Here is a 17,742-nt window from a genome sequence, read left to right as displayed (position 1 = left end):
ACTTATGTCTTCTTTTCATACCATTTGCAATGTGACTTTAACCAGCCTAAAATGTACCCAGAAAACATTAGTGCAATACAGAACAGTAATGATAACTATGCACCACTTCTTCAGAGTTGTGCATTCTGGCATCCAGCAAAACCGTAACCCCTTTTCTATGAGTGACGTCATCACAAACAGCGACGTGCTGTCTGCTGACATGGCTTGTGCTACGTTAGCTTAGCTTAGCTCATAGTATACATGTTGTGGTCAGTGAGTAAGCACTACAAACGCTATTAATGTTCTTTCTCCCATCAAAACACACAAAACCCTGAGTGCAAAAATAGCATGAAACTATGTATCCACAGGGTAACGTTTCCCCATATATTTACCTGGAACAGGGGATAATAGTATGTGAAACAATACGCAGACGTCTTCTCTCATTCAAGGCTTTGTATTGAATGGAGATTGGTGCTGCGGTTCCCCCTACAGGCAGGCTGAAGGCATGAGCAATCGATCGATCTCACAGACATTACTAGTCAGTTATCTTCACTGTAGAAATACTATGCACTGTATGCAGTTCACTATCATGCAGAAATATGTAGAAATACTATGCACTGTATGCAGTTCACTATCATGCAGAAATATCATTCTATTACACATCTATTCTTATCTCAAGTTCCACTCCCCTTTTCTCTTAATTGCAAAAAGCAGATTTTGTGATCCAGTACAAGGGACAGTTGATTCAAAGGGTTATCCCAGTTCTGGCTATAGTAGAGAGTCTACAAACCATCAATCCGGAAATGGTCCATTCTGAGATCTATGACAAGATTCTACATGAGAAGATCCATGTGAACCAAATGAGGACACTGTATGACCTGGTGTTAAATCCAGGGGGAACAAAGATTAGAGCAGCGTTCTACAATGCCCTTGAACACCACCAACCCCTCCTGATGGAGAGTCTTGGTAAGATCAGATGTACTACTATTGACTAGATACATTATTATTAATTGTACATTCAGTTTAGTTTGTTGTTGTTGTTATAATAATAATAATAATAATAATTAAAGCTGCATGCAGCGATGACCGGGCCCTCCCACGTCTGTGCACGTTACGGGCAAATATTGACCAATCAGAACTGGGAGCAGAGCTAAGTAACTCTACTGAAGGTCAAGGATCAGTGAGGCGCGACTCATGACTCTGCATGTGACAAGTTATGGCAAATTATAGAAACTATGGCATATCGACCAATCAGAAGAGGGGGAGGGGCTAATTTTCACAAATGAAGGGCAAGGACTCTGAACCAAGGCCAATAGATTGACCAATCAGAAGAGGGGGTTGGGCTAAGTTACACCAATGAAGAACAATTAAGGACTCTGAACCAACTCCAATGACACCACAAGTCTGTACACAAAAGTTATAGCAACAGATAGGAATTAAAGCTGCAAGCAGCGATGACCGGGCCCTCGTGTGTGCAAGTTACAGGCAAATATTGACCAATCAGAACTGGGAGCAGAGCTAAGTAACTATACTGAATGACAAGGATTTTCAAATGAGTCCAGTGAGGTAACTCATGACTCTGTACGACTATCTGTTCAAAGGTTATGGCAAATGATAGACACTATAACATATTGACCAATCAGAAGCGGGGGCGGGGCTAGGTTTTACCAATGAAGGACAAAGACACCACCCACAAGTCTGTACATGTCAAACCATTGAAAAGTTATACCAGACAATAGTAACTATCAAATATTGACCAATCAGAAGAAGGGACGGCGCTAAGTTACACCAATGAAGGTCAAAAACACGATTCATTTTGGATAAAATAAGAATAATCATTGCGATTTCAATAGGGACTCACTGTGAGTGCTCGGGCCCTAACTATCAAATATCGACCAATCAGAAGAGGGGACGGGGCTAAGTTACACCAATGAAGGACAAGGACTCTGAACCTATAGTCTAATGACACCACCCCCAAGTCTGTGTGACAATCAGTTCACTACTTTCACTTTCTGTTTGGCGTTGACGTTTGCCGCTTCGCCACGGTCACACCATTTTACAAAAACTCAAAAACTTGTCATCGTTAAGGTCTTTTGTGTATGCTGAGCGAGTTTTATTTGGAACGGACCATCCTGCTAGGAGTGCGACCCGTAGAAATGGCATAAATTGCACCAAAACACCAACCAGTATACAGTGAAACCATATTATGGGGCTTCAAGCACAAACTTTTGTAGGGGGCCCTGTTGAGCCATTATACAACTTATTTTGAGATGATTAAAATACATAATTTTTCGCCACTTGTGATGTGTGTGCAAAGTTTGATTAAGGCCATTTGAAGTTATGACATGCATCAGTTTCACTGACAAAAACATGGTAGATTTGAACTAAATTTTGTTTATTGTATTTTCCACTTTTTCACATAGGTCAACTGAAGAAGCCATGCAACGTAAAACATGTTTCAAGTTGCGAGGCAAACCATGGTAGCAAGTTGATTAATTTGTTAACATGTGGGACGGACTCTCTTGACCACTATGATGACTTTGTTGTTGTTGTGAACAAGAGCACCCAAGAACAGATTCAATATCTTCAATTCCTATGCAAGTTGAAGTTGTTCTGTGTTTTGGAGTTTGACCCAAACTCTGCAACTCTAGGTGGACTATGCCATTCCTACAGAGAATCACGATGGGCCAATCTGCATATGCCTTCTCAGTTTGTCGGACAGACAGATGTTATGAAGAAACTTAATCTTGACAAACAGACCAGCTGGGTGTTCTGCAATGGGAGAAATGACCTTGGTGACATTGAATTGGACTACAAGAACTGGCTCAGAAAATCTTGTGGAGATGTAGAGCAATTAGTATCATTCATTTGCCAACCAGAAGTTCTTCGGCATAGAAAACATCTTGTCATATTTCTCTTGCTTTCACCTGTGCGCAATGAGAAAGACCCCATGCTCGACATTTACATGGCTTTCATCAAACACACAGCAGAAGAAAACATCATCAGTATTTGTGAATCTCGGAGTACATATGAGCAATGGAGCCGCCTAATAAAGAAGAAGTCTGAGTCAGACATCAGTATACATTCAGTATATGAGCTGACACTCAGTGAGGTTAATGGAACTATATTGGCACTTGGACCATTTAACCAGTCATCTGAAAGATTACTTCCCTCTTCTGATTCCAGCTTTGTTGTGCTGAAGCAAAAAGATGAAGATTTAATGCCAGCTCTTGACATTTTGTGCTTGAATCAGTGTGAGAATGTTTATAACGATGAAAGTAGCCAAACGTTCCAAGAATTCAAAATCAAAGTTGAAGAGGAATTTTTCAGAGGAGGCAAAGTCAAATGGTGGAACTTCTACTTATGTGAGAAGTCAAAGCCATTCATCCGAAGAGACAAATTTGAGAAACTCAAAAACATCATCACATGTCAGGAAAAGAAATCCACTTGTATGCTGATCAATCTCTTCCACCACCCAGGTTGTGGTGGCACCACCTTAGCAATGCATATACTGTGGTATCTTCGTCAACAGTTCCGATGTGCTGTGCTGAAAGACAACACATTACCAAAAAGAGAAGTTGCTGATCAAGTCAGAAAGCTAATGAGGCTGGAAAGCGAGAAACCAACTAAAGTTTTGCTGCTGGTCGATGATGAGGAAACAGAGAGTGTTCGTGATCTTGTCAACTGCATCCAAAAATGTGCTGTAGAAGATGGCCTCAGGAGAAATATGGATGACACACCAAAGTCTAACGTTATCATTCTAAATTGTGTTCGTTCCCATAGTCCTGAGGTTAACTATCGGCAACATAACACAGCAGAATGTCAGTGGATTACAAAATCATTGACACCAAAAGAACAACATGATTTTGAGGAAAAACTGAAAGAGCTTAAACAATATCATGAAAAGCCTGAAAACTTCTACAGCTTCATGATCATGATGAGTAACTTTGACAAAGAATATATAAAGGGCGTTGTTCATTATACGCTGAACGTTGACATAACTACACAGCAAGCTCGGCTCTTTGGCTTCATTGCATTGTTGAACACGTATGTGGATGGATCTAAAATCTCTGTGTCTCTATCTGAGGATTTTTTGGGAATCAAAAGTGTACACTGGTCACGCCCAGAGGATAATGATAATGTCTTTAAGAGAATGGAGCCATTTTCAAACCTGCTCATCAAAGACGAACGCGGAGGATACAAAGGAATCCGAATCGTTCACAAATCAATGGCATCTGCATGTCTTGAAGTATTGGAGAAAAGACCCAACAAAAATGTAGGTGATATAGCTTACGACATGCTTTGTTGTGACCTGTTTTTTGAAACTGGAGTTGTGAAAGATGCACTCATGAAGTCAATTCGCCGTATGTTGATTGAAAGGCCATGCAAGAAAGATAGTGATGAGAGAGAGACATTTTCTCCACTCATAAACAAAATTCATGAGGAACAAGGGAGACAAACTGTTGAAGAACTGTTTGAGAAAGCATCTTCCCAATTTGTTGGAATTCCATCTATTCCCCAGGCACTGGCAAGGTATTTGTACATCAAAGAAGGTGACTTTCCAAAAGCTCTGGCATGGGCAGAAAATGCCAAGAAAATAAAAGAAACCCCCTACACAGTTGACACAATTGCACAGGTGTACAAAAGTGAATTGACATCTCATATCAAGACTGAAGAAAAACACAGAACTTTCAATCCAGAAGACTTGGACAGAAACATCAAAATATCACATGAAGCTATAAATGCTTTTGAAAGAGCTCAAGAGTTGGCAGATACACAGTACAAACAGAACAAACCCGAGGAGAATACCACTGAAGAGGATACAGGAGACAGAAGGTCAGACTCATCATACAATGTATATGGTTATGTAGGGGTGGTGGAAGTTATTTTCCAAGTCTTTCAAATATTGAGAAGATTGCCATTATTTGATGAAAATGATCTCATGAGAAAGAGAAAGAGATACTTGCAGAGATTTCTAAAGGGAAAACTTCCAATCAGTAATGTTGACATGGAGAGCAATGCAATCAACAACAGATACATTGACATTATCAAAGAGCATGAGCAATTTCTACTTGGTTTGAAAACTAAAGTAAAAGAAAACTTTGAGTTCTTTGTCTGTTACTTTGCACACATTAAAGGGAACAATAAAGAAGAATTTGATTCAAAGAATCGCTGGACTATCTGTGATCACTGGAAAAAGTATCTAACGCTGTTTTGTGCATCACCCGAGGAAAGACGTAGCGAACAATTAAAAAGCCCTACGATGGAGATAGAAGAACACAGGATTTTGCTTGAAGAGAAAGAAGCAGACACATTTGCTGGGATAATTATGTATCTTGACAAATCTGTTAAGGATATGGAGATGATCGCCCAAAGCTACACTCTTTTACAACAACAGAAAGTAAAAAGCCCAAAACAAAAAGCAAAGGAAAGAATCAATTACATTTTGTCAAGCATAATTCTCTACCTTTTGGAACCAACATCTAAATATGTTAAGAGTTACAAAGAGCTCTCTGGTCTTCTTTTAGACACGCTGAACGACATTGGATTAAGGTATCCCTTCCCAGATCCATACTATCTGGCTCTGCTCTTATTTTGGCCAACTCAAGAAGACTCAGAAATAAAGAAATATGTGAATGCGATTAAAATTGCATCCCGTAAGAATGTTCTGTTTCGGAGACGAGGCACTGTTGCCCACTTGTTCTTAGGAATTGGACAAAACCTGAGGAGACTTGTTTCAAAACTCAAACTTGACAAGTGTTTTCCTAATATGGGTCGAAATACCTTGGCAAATCTTTGGCAGACGGGTGCCATATTTAAGGAAAAGGAAATCATCAGCCGCCTTCAAAGAGTCAAAGGGATCATCGAGGCTGAGGAGGTGTTTGCCACATACGGTAAACTTAAAATCCCTGTGCGACCAGCTTTACTTAGAGCAGTAAGTGGATGCAGCACAGAAAAGGTCTCCTTCTACATTGGTTTTGCCATTGATGGTCCCCTTGCATATGATATTATGAATGAAAATTAGGCAAAGTTCGTAATACAGGGACAGATGTGAAGGGACACACATGACCATAGTGGTACTATAGGTATAGGACTCATCTGAGAACAAGGAGAACTTGTAGCGCTGTGCACTCATAATAACCATGATCTTCCACTTCAACAAGCTGAAGTGGAACAAGAAAGTTGCCTCCATTGTCAGGAAAACACAGCAGAGACTGTTCTTCCTAAGCCTTCTGAGGAACCGTCGAACCGTAGTATCTCACCAGCCATCCTGGTGAACTTCTATTCAGCCATGCACCACTGAGTGTCCTGACCACCTCCATCACATCTGGTTCCACTTCGCTTCCTCATTCTACAAGACCAGGCTGCAACATTTAGTCTGCTTTGCTGAGAAGAGAACCACCCAACAATCAGATAATCAAAAAAATTGAGTTTTTGAAATGATTATATTTGGGGCCTTTATTCGACCTGAAAGGCCATCCAAATTCCCATCCTGAAAGACAGCTGTGTAAACATGGAGAGGACTATGTACAGTACTGGACCTTTAGCACAAAGTGTCGGCCAGAGAAAGAAACCACTAGCCTGCAGTTTCTAAATATATTTACAAGTATTTAGTTTAAATGTATCCATCTTCAGCATTGTTCTGACTCATGTGACTGTATAGTGACTGGAAACAGAGGTTTCTCATGCTTAAAGATTGTCAAACACATCTGAGATCGCCCATGCCCCTGCTCGAGCATCAAGTAACAAGATCACTGGACAAATATGAATCAGTGCATGCATACTCAACACTCATGAATAAGAGAAGATCCAGTTCCAGATAGGGCTATACTGTTCATGAGATTGAATTAATGGTAAGTCTTTTTAACACATTTGTAGATTTATTTTTTACAATTTTGATATTATTTAAATAATAATGTACTTGTTTGACTCAACATGTATAGGAAGCAACCCACATATTGTTTTTCCAATAGTAAATTCTCTTCCGGTCTCTCTGCTTTATGCTCTCCAGGCCTGATGTGAGCTGTCCATTCATGGTGCTGCAGAAGTGTGAAGCGCAGTTCCCACTTCCCTGTAAACTACCCGTTGTTGCAGACACTTTATAATTCCCAAATTTGGCATTACTTTTCTTTAATTTGAGGAATTGTTGAACTGCCCTAGGGAAGAGCACAAAATGCATATTTTAACATCTGAAAATCATCATTATGGAATATGGATGCAAAATACATCTGTTTTCGTGTGATGTGGGAGCCCTACAATAGCTCTAAAAATCACACCTGTGTGAACGGAGCGGTGCAACTATACATTTATTGTTATAGTTACTGTACTGTACTGTGCTCTGTACTGTATTGTAGTGTACTGTGCTCTGTGCTGTACTTTGATTATATTTGGAAAAAATATTTGAGAAATGAGTTACTGTGTGGGGGTCCCCCGAACATCCAGACCCCCATGAACATGCCCAGGGGCCCTGCCCTGTTCCAGCAAGCCTTCCCGCGTCCGAAACGGTCGAGAAATGACAGAGTTAACGTGTTGCAGCTTTCGTGCTCGGACGGACAGGGACAGGCATACATACATATACGTATGGACACACATAGCTGCGTAATGGAGCAGAGGCACCGCTCTAAAATGGGCCTCAGATCCTTAAGTGCACCTCTGCCTCGATCAACAACACCACACAGACTTCCTCAGTACTGCTGAACGGTTTTACATGAAGTGGATGATTTGTTTTGATAGAAATACTGACTTAAAATACTGATACTGGGCCTGAAGGTTGTCATAATGTCTCCTGTAAATTGCTACTGTCCTGTTTAATTTTAAACCTTTACCAGAACTATAAAATGTATTTCCTACACTGGCAATGAAGTGCCTCTGATTTCCGAGTAAGGGTGAATCGGACCAGAGAAAAACAGACCAGTGTAAAAAAGACCATTAAATCATTATGCTTCTCCAGCAGTTGTTCTTATTGATGAGCAACCATAAGGAACTAAAACATACGCACGATGTGAAGCTGTGAACACCAAATGAAATATTGGGTACAGCTCATTAGTGTTGTTTTTAAACAAGCATGGTATAGTCATGAAAGTGCAAGTTTGGTTTTATCTTCAAATTGTTTTTACTTGCACTTATAATCATAGAATGACTTTAAGATTATATGCAGACAGCATATAAACTAAATCAAATTAAACCTCTAACCCTCCTCATCTCATTATCAGGACGCAATGCAAATGTTTTGTCATTAATTGTATTTATTGCATGCAACAGTCAAATATTTTTGTGTAATACGTTATTTGGTTGTTGGAAAATTATTATTATTGATAAAAACCTGACCAAGGTCATAAGCAGTCTAACTGAACAATTCCTGCTATAGAAACTGGCAGGATTGTTGGAAAACCTCCATGGCACTGCTTTTCAATGTTCAAGTTCTATTTGAGGGATGTTTTTTGTTGGTTTCTTTCTTTCTTTCTTTCTTTCTTTCTTTCTTTCTTTCTTTCTTTCTTTCTTTAATTATTACTTTCTGTCACATGTTTTTATTTATTTAGACATGATCTCATTGAGAACTGAAGAGATATGTTTTAATTGATTTGTTGATTTTTTTGTTGACAAAAATGTACATGAACATATCTTTTAAAAGGATAAAACACAGGAAAAAAATAGCTTATTTCCATTATGGTCTTTTGAGTGTAAATGTTTGGTGGTTACATTTTTGTACACAAAGGTAAAATATTGAGCCACGTATGGCTTTAATGTTTTTGTTTAAAAAAAAACTCTGGCTCTTCCAGACCAAACATGCATGCCAGCTGTAACAGCTGTAATTTGATTGATTGATAGATTGATTGATTGATTGATTGATGAATTTATTAACAGATTGGAGAATTACAGTACATTTCAAGCACAACTCAATACAAAACTGTTAACTGTGGACGACACAGTTAAGTATTACACTTGTTTACAATAGGGTCCATGTTGAATTCATCATAACAATTAGAGACGGTACAAATATACTCTAAATAGCCAAAAACAGGAAATCATCATAGAGGAGGTAAAAAGAAAGAAAAAACATATACAGTGAGGGGAAAAAGGGGTGGTTGTGGGATTCAGGTTTTACGGGGGCCAGTTTTGAATTGCAGCCGTCCGTAGGTGCCCTTTGAGAGCGGTTTTGAAGGAGTCAAGGGATTCACATGTCTGAATGACTGTTGGTAGGGCGTTCCACATTTTGGTGGCGAAAATAATTTAGTCCATTGTTTGTGCCGAATCTGGGTTGCACATGGTTTGTTGAGCTCCCTCTGGTGTTGTGGGTGTGGACATTAAGGAAGTATTTAGACAGGTACATGGGTATCTTGGTGCTGTATCGAAACTTGTGGACCAGACCCATTGCTAGATGCTGTACTCGGTCGTCAACCCTAAGCCATTCCAGTCTGTCAAAATGGGCAGGGGTGAGGTGGGTTCAAGGAGTGAGGCCAAGTAGTAACCTGACCAGTTTGTTTTGGGAAGTCTGGAGCCTTGTCTTAAGGGCTCCTGTTAGGGTCTTCAAGGTGTTTTTGTTGACCAGTGAGGAGATCCTGTATAGGAATCTTGTTCTTTGGTTGACTTTTTTGATTACGTTGGTGGCCATTTTATCACCGGAAAGATTTGCCTCCGGGATGGAACCTAGGTAGGTAATTTCATCTTTTCGTGTGATAATATTGTCACCCACTCTAATCAAGAAGTCATCAGCCTTGCTGAGATGATTCTACATGAGAATGTTGAATCACTGTTGTAATGTAAAGAATTGAAGCTAACTCTGTGAAAGTAAAAAATATATATATTGCTAATAGCCCTACTGGACTTAGGTAATAGCATAGGTAATATTGAACATTTTGAGAGTGCACTACACCCCAGGAAGAGTAGCTGCTGCCGTGTACAGCAAGCTAATGGGGATTAGATCTAATAAATAAATAAATCCTGTTAATCCTCTGTAGCCTCTGTTGCTGCAGGTTCCAATTGGTAACCAGAACGGTGGGCACCAGGTATTTCTGGGCACCATTATTTCTTGAAATGTGTTCATATGATGTCCAGTCCAATTGTCATGTAGGGTATGTAGGCCTAAATTGCAGGGTCGTTTCAATAATTCATTGCAAATGGCACAACATGTTGGATATGATTTGTGTGGTTTATTTGGTCACCTTCATAAGGAAGGTGCTAATTTACTTTGGCCTCCTAAGTGGATGGCCTGTTTTAAAGGAAGCCAGTGAACCAGAAATAAAAACGTCTGGGTTTCCGAGGCTAGTGAACCAGTGATGACACAAAACGCTCTAGAATTCATCATAAGCTAGCAGACGACTACAACACCCCTTTTCATCAACCAAGCTGCCTCAAATCCATCTGATAGTTTACTTATATTATTTATTATATGCACTTTATGCAGCCTAGATTACCAATGTCCTAGGCATGGGATGACAATTCTACTGTAGTCAAACCAATAGTTACTATAGTTAATAGTCAACACTTAAGACACACTCCTGATTCCTGAACTTTGCACACATGTTTTTTATAATAAGTCTGTATGTTTTATTGGGTGTATGTTGCAACTTAACTAAACTTTTGTTCAATCCACCTCCCAATAGAGGCAAGGAGAGCTCAGTTTATTAATTCAACAGAGACATACAGAAAAAAATTAATCAGACATTAAATAAATTCAATTAATTCATATAAAACAGCACTAAGTCTGTTACGATCCAGGACCAGTAGAGGTCACCATTATACAACGCAAATGGACGCCAACCAACCACGCACCCGTGGAAGGCCCTTTTTGAAACTAGCTCCTCGCCACTCGCTCTACACACTTCCACTCGGTTAAGTGTGTACTTCCAACGAGTATGCTCAAACAAAGTGGAAGGGCGAGTGGCAAGGAGCTATTATGTGGCATCGGTGGCCGAACGGATTGCGGAGCGGTCTTGATACCGGAAGGTCGCCAGTTCGAATCAGCGGTCCGACACGTTAAAATTACCACCGCTGAAGTGCCCTTGAACAAGGCATTGAACCACTACGATGAAATGTTCTATGAGCAGGGCCTGGCTGGAAACAAGTTCTTGAGCTTAGCCCAGATACCCTGGGTAAATATAGTAATCATTTCAATCATTTCATCATTAGTTTAAAAAAGGGGGGAATAATAGTAAGAGCGTGGCGACAGCCGCGACACGATTGATTGATTGGGAGTCAACGCTAGTGTCGCCACTCTCCTACTAGAAGTAGATTACTCTGGTCTGGTGTCGCCACTCTCTCCACTAGCCTCGGTCCCAGGCTTACAACAGAGAAGACGTCCGGCCTTAAGGGTCCGGCACCGCGACTCGTGATTGGTCAGCATGTGAACGTCATCAGCGCTGTAGAACAGCTGATTGGCCCAGACACGCACAGCTCAAGGAAGTTTAGGTTGTCAAAGCGTGGACATCTCACACAAGCGTCTCGGATACGAAACAAATCAACAAATATCATAATGGTATGTTTTTATAATGATTTAGTGACACGTTTATAATTACAGGAAAAATGGTCTATCATTAAGTCACCTGTGTTTCTCTGTATTATAGGCAGCTCTCAAACAGGCTGCGCTACTTGCATGCTAATGCTAACAAATAGCCGATCTACAAGCTCACAACGCTCCGCAGCGCGACGCGTTGTGATCTTGTAGATCGGCTATTTTCGTCCTACGAAGTATGTACGTAGGTCTCAAGTGGCTAACTCTCCGTAGCTGTACATGTTTGCAGACTGCAGCTCCAAACATAATAATAATGCGTTAAAACAAATGCTATTTACAAAACATATGACATTGTTTACTGGTAGTTCGCTCATCAATCATTAGCTTTAGCTTCTGTTAGCTGTGTTGTTGGTCAGAGTCAGATAACAGAAGCGTGCGTGGAATCAATTTGGATTGATCATGATGGGATACTTAATTAACAGTTTGCGGATTGTACAGAGGCATGTTAAAAGGATAACCCTAAAAAGGCATGTTTCCATTGTCCTGGCTGTAATGCGTTTCATTGTTCCACCAGCTTCCCCTGTCTTTGCTGAAGACTGCTCAGAACCATCCCATGGTGAGTAGAACACAGAACTCTCAAATCAATCTCTCATCTTCAAGGTAGCCGCAATTTGCAATACTAGATTTTTTTGTAATGGTCCTGGAATTCATCTAGAGTTTCAATACCCTCCATTCAGCCTAGCCTAAGATTTAGACTCTCGTAGAGGTCTAAATTCAGATTTCACGGGGGGCAGTTTTTGTTGACCAGTGAGGAGATCCTGTATAGCTGTGAGGCAGCTTGATGTAGTTGTACTACAAGTACACCCCCTGGACAGGCTGGACATGACGCTAGTATGTCGCAGGGACTTACCCCCAATCCAACCATTGATGCTGATTGCCAAGCAGGGAGGTCCCTAGGTCCTACTTTTCACAGTCTTTGGTATGACCCGGCCGGGGTGATTGAAAGTTAATTAATTACTGTGTGTGTGTATGTGTGTCCAGCTGGTGGAGTTGAAGAATGGAGAGACGTACAACGGTCACCTGGTCAGCTGTGATAACTGGATGAACATCAACCTCAGAGAAGTCATCTGCACCTCCAGAGTAAACATCTCCTTTCACCTCACAATATGAACTAGATAGAGAAGTCGTCTACACCTCCTTTCACCTCACAATATGAACTAGATACACTAGATAGAGAAGTCGCCTACACCTCCTTTCACCTCACAATACACAATATGAACTATATAGAGAAGTCGTCTACACCTCCTTTCACCTCACAATATGAACTAGATAGAGAAGTCGTCTACACCTCCTTTCACCTCACAATATGAACTAGATAGAGAAGTCGTCTACACCTCCTTTCACCTCACAATATGAACTAGATAGAGAAGTCGTCTACACCTCCTTTCACCTCACAATATGGACTCGATACTAGATAGAGATGTAATCTGCATCTCTAGAGTAAACCTCTCCTTTCACCTCACAATATACGGCAGTGGCTCAGGGGTAGAGTGACCGGATGGAAACCGGAAGGTTGCCAGTTCGAACCCGGGCTCCCCCAGAGTTAGTGTCGAAGTGTCCTTGAGCAAGACACTGAACCCCTAATTGCTCCCGATGTGCACGTTGGTGCCTTGCATGGTTTCCCCCGGCATCGGTGTGTGAATGTGTGTGTGAATTGGTGAATGTAAAGCGCCTTGGATAAAGGCGCTATATAAATGCACCATTTACCATTTACCAAAAGTGATGTGAAAATAAAGTGACACAGAGTGAGACAGTAATGTCAGATTAGTGTGAGCAATGTGCTTGTGATCAGAAATTCCTTGCCACTTTTGGTTTGCAATGGGACGGGTTGAATCACTTGCGGTGCAGACCTGCAACGGGGCAATTGAGGCGGTTTTGTTGCATTGTTGAGAATCAATGGTTTGGACTGGTCTTCAGAGTGACTTATCTTATCGTGGAGGGTGTATGTCTAGAAATGGGACCAAAATGAAGCCTATTTACCTCGGCTTTAATTAATTCTACTGCTTATCAATGTTTTAATGATATTGACTTTATCATATGTATTGGTTTAGTTAAGAGTGCATGTTATCTTTTTATCATCGTACATCATCCATTCATTGTCGATGGCATTTAATTTTGTTTGTTAACAAACACAAAAATAACCGATTGCTCAGACACATATGACATGAATAAATTCTCCATTCATTGTCAATGGCATTTAATGTTTGTTAGGACAAGAATCTACACTATAGCTGATTATAGGAAAAATACCATATAATAAAATCTTTCTACCTTTTTTCAACATACCAGATCATGTGTTTTATTGATGTATATATTGTATAGAATAGGGCAGGCCAAAGTAAACCGTAGTTTGGGTTGACCACCACAGGGTGGTGCAAGTGCTCTGACTGCACTCTGTGTGTTGTTTAGGATGGTGATAAGTTCTGGAGGATGCCAGAGTGCTACATCCGTGGCAGCACCATCAAGTACCTGCGAATCCCCGACGAGATCATCGACATGGTCAAAGAGGAGGTGGTCTCCAAGGGGCGTGGCAGAGGAGGGGCCATGCAGCAGAATAAACAGCAGGGCAAGGGGCGAGGGGGCGGAGCCGGCAGAGGTAAGACAGAGGATGACCAATCGGATGCATTCTGGGGGCTTGGACTAGGGTTGGGATCCTTTATTTTTTACAATATTTTTCCCCTTAGAGATTCCCTCTTAATGGTTTCCCTTTAACGATTCCTATATTTTAGAATTGGTAATGGTTCTCAAAAGTGAGGCCCAGGGACCCTCTGGGTTCCTTGAGGCCGTTACAAATGGACCCGTTCAGGTTCCATTTGTATACTGTCAACTGGACACTGGAATAGAAATTACATTTCTGTTTGACAATTGGGTTTTGAAGTTGCTCAGGGCAGATATGATAAATAATTTTATACTTAATGGTAGTGGAAATAGCCGTTTTGAGCTTGTAGATTATTGATTAGCTATTTCCACTATTTTCAAAACATTTTGCAAAAAATGTTTGCGACTATCCCTAATAATTATGATTAAGCGATTTATATAGGCTAATAATTGTGATTGGCCTACTCAAAGTTACCAGCTATGTGTGAACAAGTCCACATGCCAACTCATGCCAACTTTTCTGGAAACGGTTCCAAATGTGATCCCAACCCTAGTTTGGACCGTTGGTGTGCATGGCAACACATTAACCCTGGCAATGGCACAGGGCGATATCATGACTTCAAATCAAACTTTCAAACTTTTGCCTCGTTTTTGATTAATGAAATATTATTTTCTACACCTCCCTCATAGTTATCTGACGATGTCTATACTGTAAATATTATTGTCTACTATATGCCACTATTATACAAGTATATTTCATGGCATAAGTGGTTAATCTGATTCAATTATTCCCCCCCCCCCCCCCTGTTTGGAATGCCCCTCTGGTTATTATGCAGTACCCGACCCGTATTCATAGTACTTGGATATTCAGTTATAGATATTTCGATGATGATGATTTCAACCCAGAAAGTTGATTGTGTGGGCGATGAACCAATTGGTTGTCGAGTCACCAGAACCAACGCATTGACGGCAGAAGTGCTCTTCAGGCTGCTCGGCTCTTGCCTCGCAGAGCACCTGGGCGCCTGCCTTCCTGTCAATGTTTTTAATAATTCTAATGTTTGACAACATTGTTGTGTTCTCAATATGACGTTCTCACATGATGCCTCCCGTGTCTATTTCAAATGTTGTGAGTCGTATATACTGAACTGTGAACTTTTAATTCCACTTCAACTCTGTATACCATATAGCGATAATAGCCGTAAGCCGATCTACAAACTTGTGAGCTTGTAGATCTATCTACTATCCCCCCCCAAAAAATACAATGCTCAAAATAAGGTATGCCAGGTTGAAAGTGGTTCTTAAAAATAATTTACTGGTCAGAAAAGTTATTTAAATTTGAGTTTGCAAGGCAAAGTCAGGGTATGGTCACACTGTTTTTAAAAACATTGTTTCACGTTAACATCTATGAGAAATCTTATACTTTGTATAAAAATAGATTATTATATTCATGCTCACAAAGTGTTGGACCGTGACATGTGATTTTCGAGATCTGCTATTTTGTGTTTGTGAAATGGATTTTTTAAAATGTGTGCCTATAATGTCATGGCCAAAGTTGGGTTGACAGTTGAATGTGCCTAAAACAGGCAGACAGCGTGAACATGTCCTCAAAGGAGTAGTTCACCCAACAAGTGACATCATTTACACACCTCAGGAAGCCTTAGGAATGCAACAAAAAAACAAATCTCCATAAAATCAAGGCTTCATGGGGTGTGTAATTTGGTTGAATTACTTCTTTAAAACTGTATTTTATGTGTTTTCCTGTGCTGATGTAGGTGTGTTTGTCTCTTGTTGGTGTAGGTGTGTTTGGCAGTTGTGATGGAGGCATGTTGAGCTGTATTTAATGTGTTTCTCTGTTTTGGTGTAGGTCTGTTCGGGGGTCGTGGGAGAGGCATGTCTACCGGGCCCGGGGGAAGAGGAGGAGGACAACAACAACAGCAGCAACAGCAGCAGCAGGACAAGAAACCTGGGAAACCCCCGGGGATGAAGAACCAGCACTGATGCAGCTCTGCTGCTGACAGCCAGAGAGAGTTTGGGTTTGGGTCGGAGCCTTGGTACTGGCTCATCTTTCTCTGGGGTTTCCCAGGGCATGATGAACCAGCACTAGAGAGAGAGGGATATAGATGGATCAGGGGAGAGAGAAAATGAGTAAGTGGATGAGTGACTGACTGCATGCAGAGTGAAGGGAGATCATATATCGTCGCTGTCGGGTGGAAACCTTGCAATGTTCAAAATGTTTACTTTTCAGGTAAAAGAAAAAGTGTGTCAGATGGATCCAACGTAGGTATTTAGTTTCAAGCTCTCGTTACGGATTTCACTTTCAAAAGTTTTCAAAAGTAGCTCAAATGGCAGATCTACAGACAAGCTCACAGAAAGGCTATTTTTGACCCTTCTTGTGCAACACTTTTGTTCGAAGTAGGGCATTAATTTCCGAAAATATGTAGATACAAGGTTTCTGCCCGAAAACGGCATCGAAGTGTGATTCCCTAAACCCTGTGACCCTTGTAGTCATGCTGTTTTTTTGTTTTTTTTATTCAGTTTGAAAACTGTAATTTAAGTTTTCTGTGTAAAAATGTTTTTTGTTTTTTAACATTTTCTGTCCATAAGGCTGGTTGCTTTCTGATTAGTTTTACGTTTTCATTGGGCTACTCTGCCCCAACTCATCATGCATGAATATTTCTGTATAGTGATTTGGTTTGATTCATATGAATATGATGGCAGGTTAATTAAACCCTCATCACGTTGGATTTGTTTTAAGTACTGGAAATTTGAGTACTTTAGTTAAAGGGTTTATACAACCTTTTGAATTCCAACAAATGTCCTTGTTCTCTCGTCTGAAATGGATGTGTCAACCATGTGGTTGGTTGCTTGGTTTTGTTTTAATTTAGTAAACATTACGTGTTTTACGTTATTTACAAGAGAACATAAGAATAAAATGGCTTTTGTTAAAGTGGTTGTTTTGATTGATTACGTTATTAACAGTTTGAAGAAAAAAAGCACAGGAAAGTACAGTTCAATACAATGTCTGCTAAGAGGATTTACCTGGTAAAACCCAAGAAAACCTATGGATTCCATTCGGGTAGAGCAATAAGGGCATTCCACATTTAGCTCACAGAGCAAAACAAATGTACCCCCCTTGTTTGAGCCAAATCTGTGTTGAATGTGATTAGTGGAGCTCCCTCTGGTGGTGTGATTGTGGAATTTGTGGATGATGTTGACATTATGGAAGTAGTTTGATAGGTACATGGGTGTCTTTGTGGTGTAGCATATAGTGTAGACCAGGCCCATTGTAAGTTACTGTCCTCTTCCCTGAGTCATCCCAATCTAGCAAAAAGTTGTAGAAGTAAGGCCAAGCAGCAGCCTGACAAGTTTGTTTTGGGATGTCTGGAGCCTTGTTTGTAGGGCCTTTGTGGTGTCATGTTACTGGTTCATGCATAGACTAGTCGAAGAAACCTTGAACCTCAACCTTGCTCTTTTCTTGTCTTGTGATAACATTGTCACCCACCAATGTTAGCAAGACTGTTGTCTTACTAACATGAAACACTGATAATGTTTGTTTTTAGTTTCCTATTTCGAAGGTCAAAGGACTGGTTTCTATTGCTGTTTACAGTTACTATTATAAAATAACGCAAGTCCAGCCACACAGACAGTGCACC

The 17,742-nt window shown here is 40.5% G+C and overlaps 3 protein-coding genes across 3 annotated transcripts; all 3 read left to right on the top strand.

The window, feature by feature from the left end:
- Positions 1-782: 782 nt before the first annotated feature.
- On the top strand, positions 783-5,220 carry LOC306926264 (sterile alpha motif domain-containing protein 9-like; the record flags this gene model as incomplete). The annotated part of the gene is made up of 3 exons (XM_079505531.1): positions 783-945; positions 2,403-5,054; positions 5,210-5,220. 3 exons carry the CDS (start codon positions 783-785, stop codon positions 5,218-5,220), a joined length of 2,826 nt encoding a protein of 941 aa, XP_079361657.1.
- A 115-nt stretch (positions 5,221-5,335) lies between these two features.
- Positions 5,336-6,004, top strand: LOC306926263 (sterile alpha motif domain-containing protein 9-like; the record flags this gene model as incomplete). The annotated part of the gene is made up of 1 exon (XM_079505530.1): positions 5,336-6,004. One exon carries the CDS (start codon positions 5,336-5,338, stop codon positions 6,002-6,004), a length of 669 nt encoding a protein of 222 aa, XP_079361656.1.
- Positions 6,005-11,253: 5,249 nt separating this feature from the next.
- On the top strand, positions 11,254-17,036 carry lsm4 (LSM4 homolog, U6 small nuclear RNA and mRNA degradation associated). The gene is made up of 5 exons (XM_079506405.1): positions 11,254-11,455; positions 12,006-12,047; positions 12,473-12,571; positions 13,901-14,087; positions 15,954-17,036. Exons 1-5 carry the CDS (start codon positions 11,453-11,455, stop codon positions 16,085-16,087), a joined length of 465 nt encoding a protein of 154 aa, XP_079362531.1. The 5' UTR covers positions 11,254-11,452; the 3' UTR covers positions 16,088-17,036.
- Positions 17,037-17,742: the final 706 nt, after the last annotated feature.

The sequence above is a fragment of the Electrona antarctica genome (assembly GCF_951216825.1).
Source record: "Electrona antarctica genome assembly, chromosome: 7".
Lineage (NCBI taxonomy): Eukaryota > Metazoa > Chordata > Actinopteri > Myctophiformes > Myctophidae > Electrona > Electrona antarctica.
This window is presented reverse-complemented; position numbering and strand designations above follow the sequence as displayed.

Bases quoted from the DNA above. Each gene is read 5' to 3' on its own strand.
- lsm4 (XM_079506405.1), top strand. The intron at 12,572-13,900 runs GTAAACATCTCC...TGTGTTGTTTAG, and splicing joins AAGTCATCTGCACCTCCAGA to GATGGTGATAAGTTCTGGAG. The intron at 14,088-15,953 runs GTAAGACAGAGG...GTTTTGGTGTAG, and splicing joins AGGGGGCGGAGCCGGCAGAG to GTCTGTTCGGGGGTCGTGGG.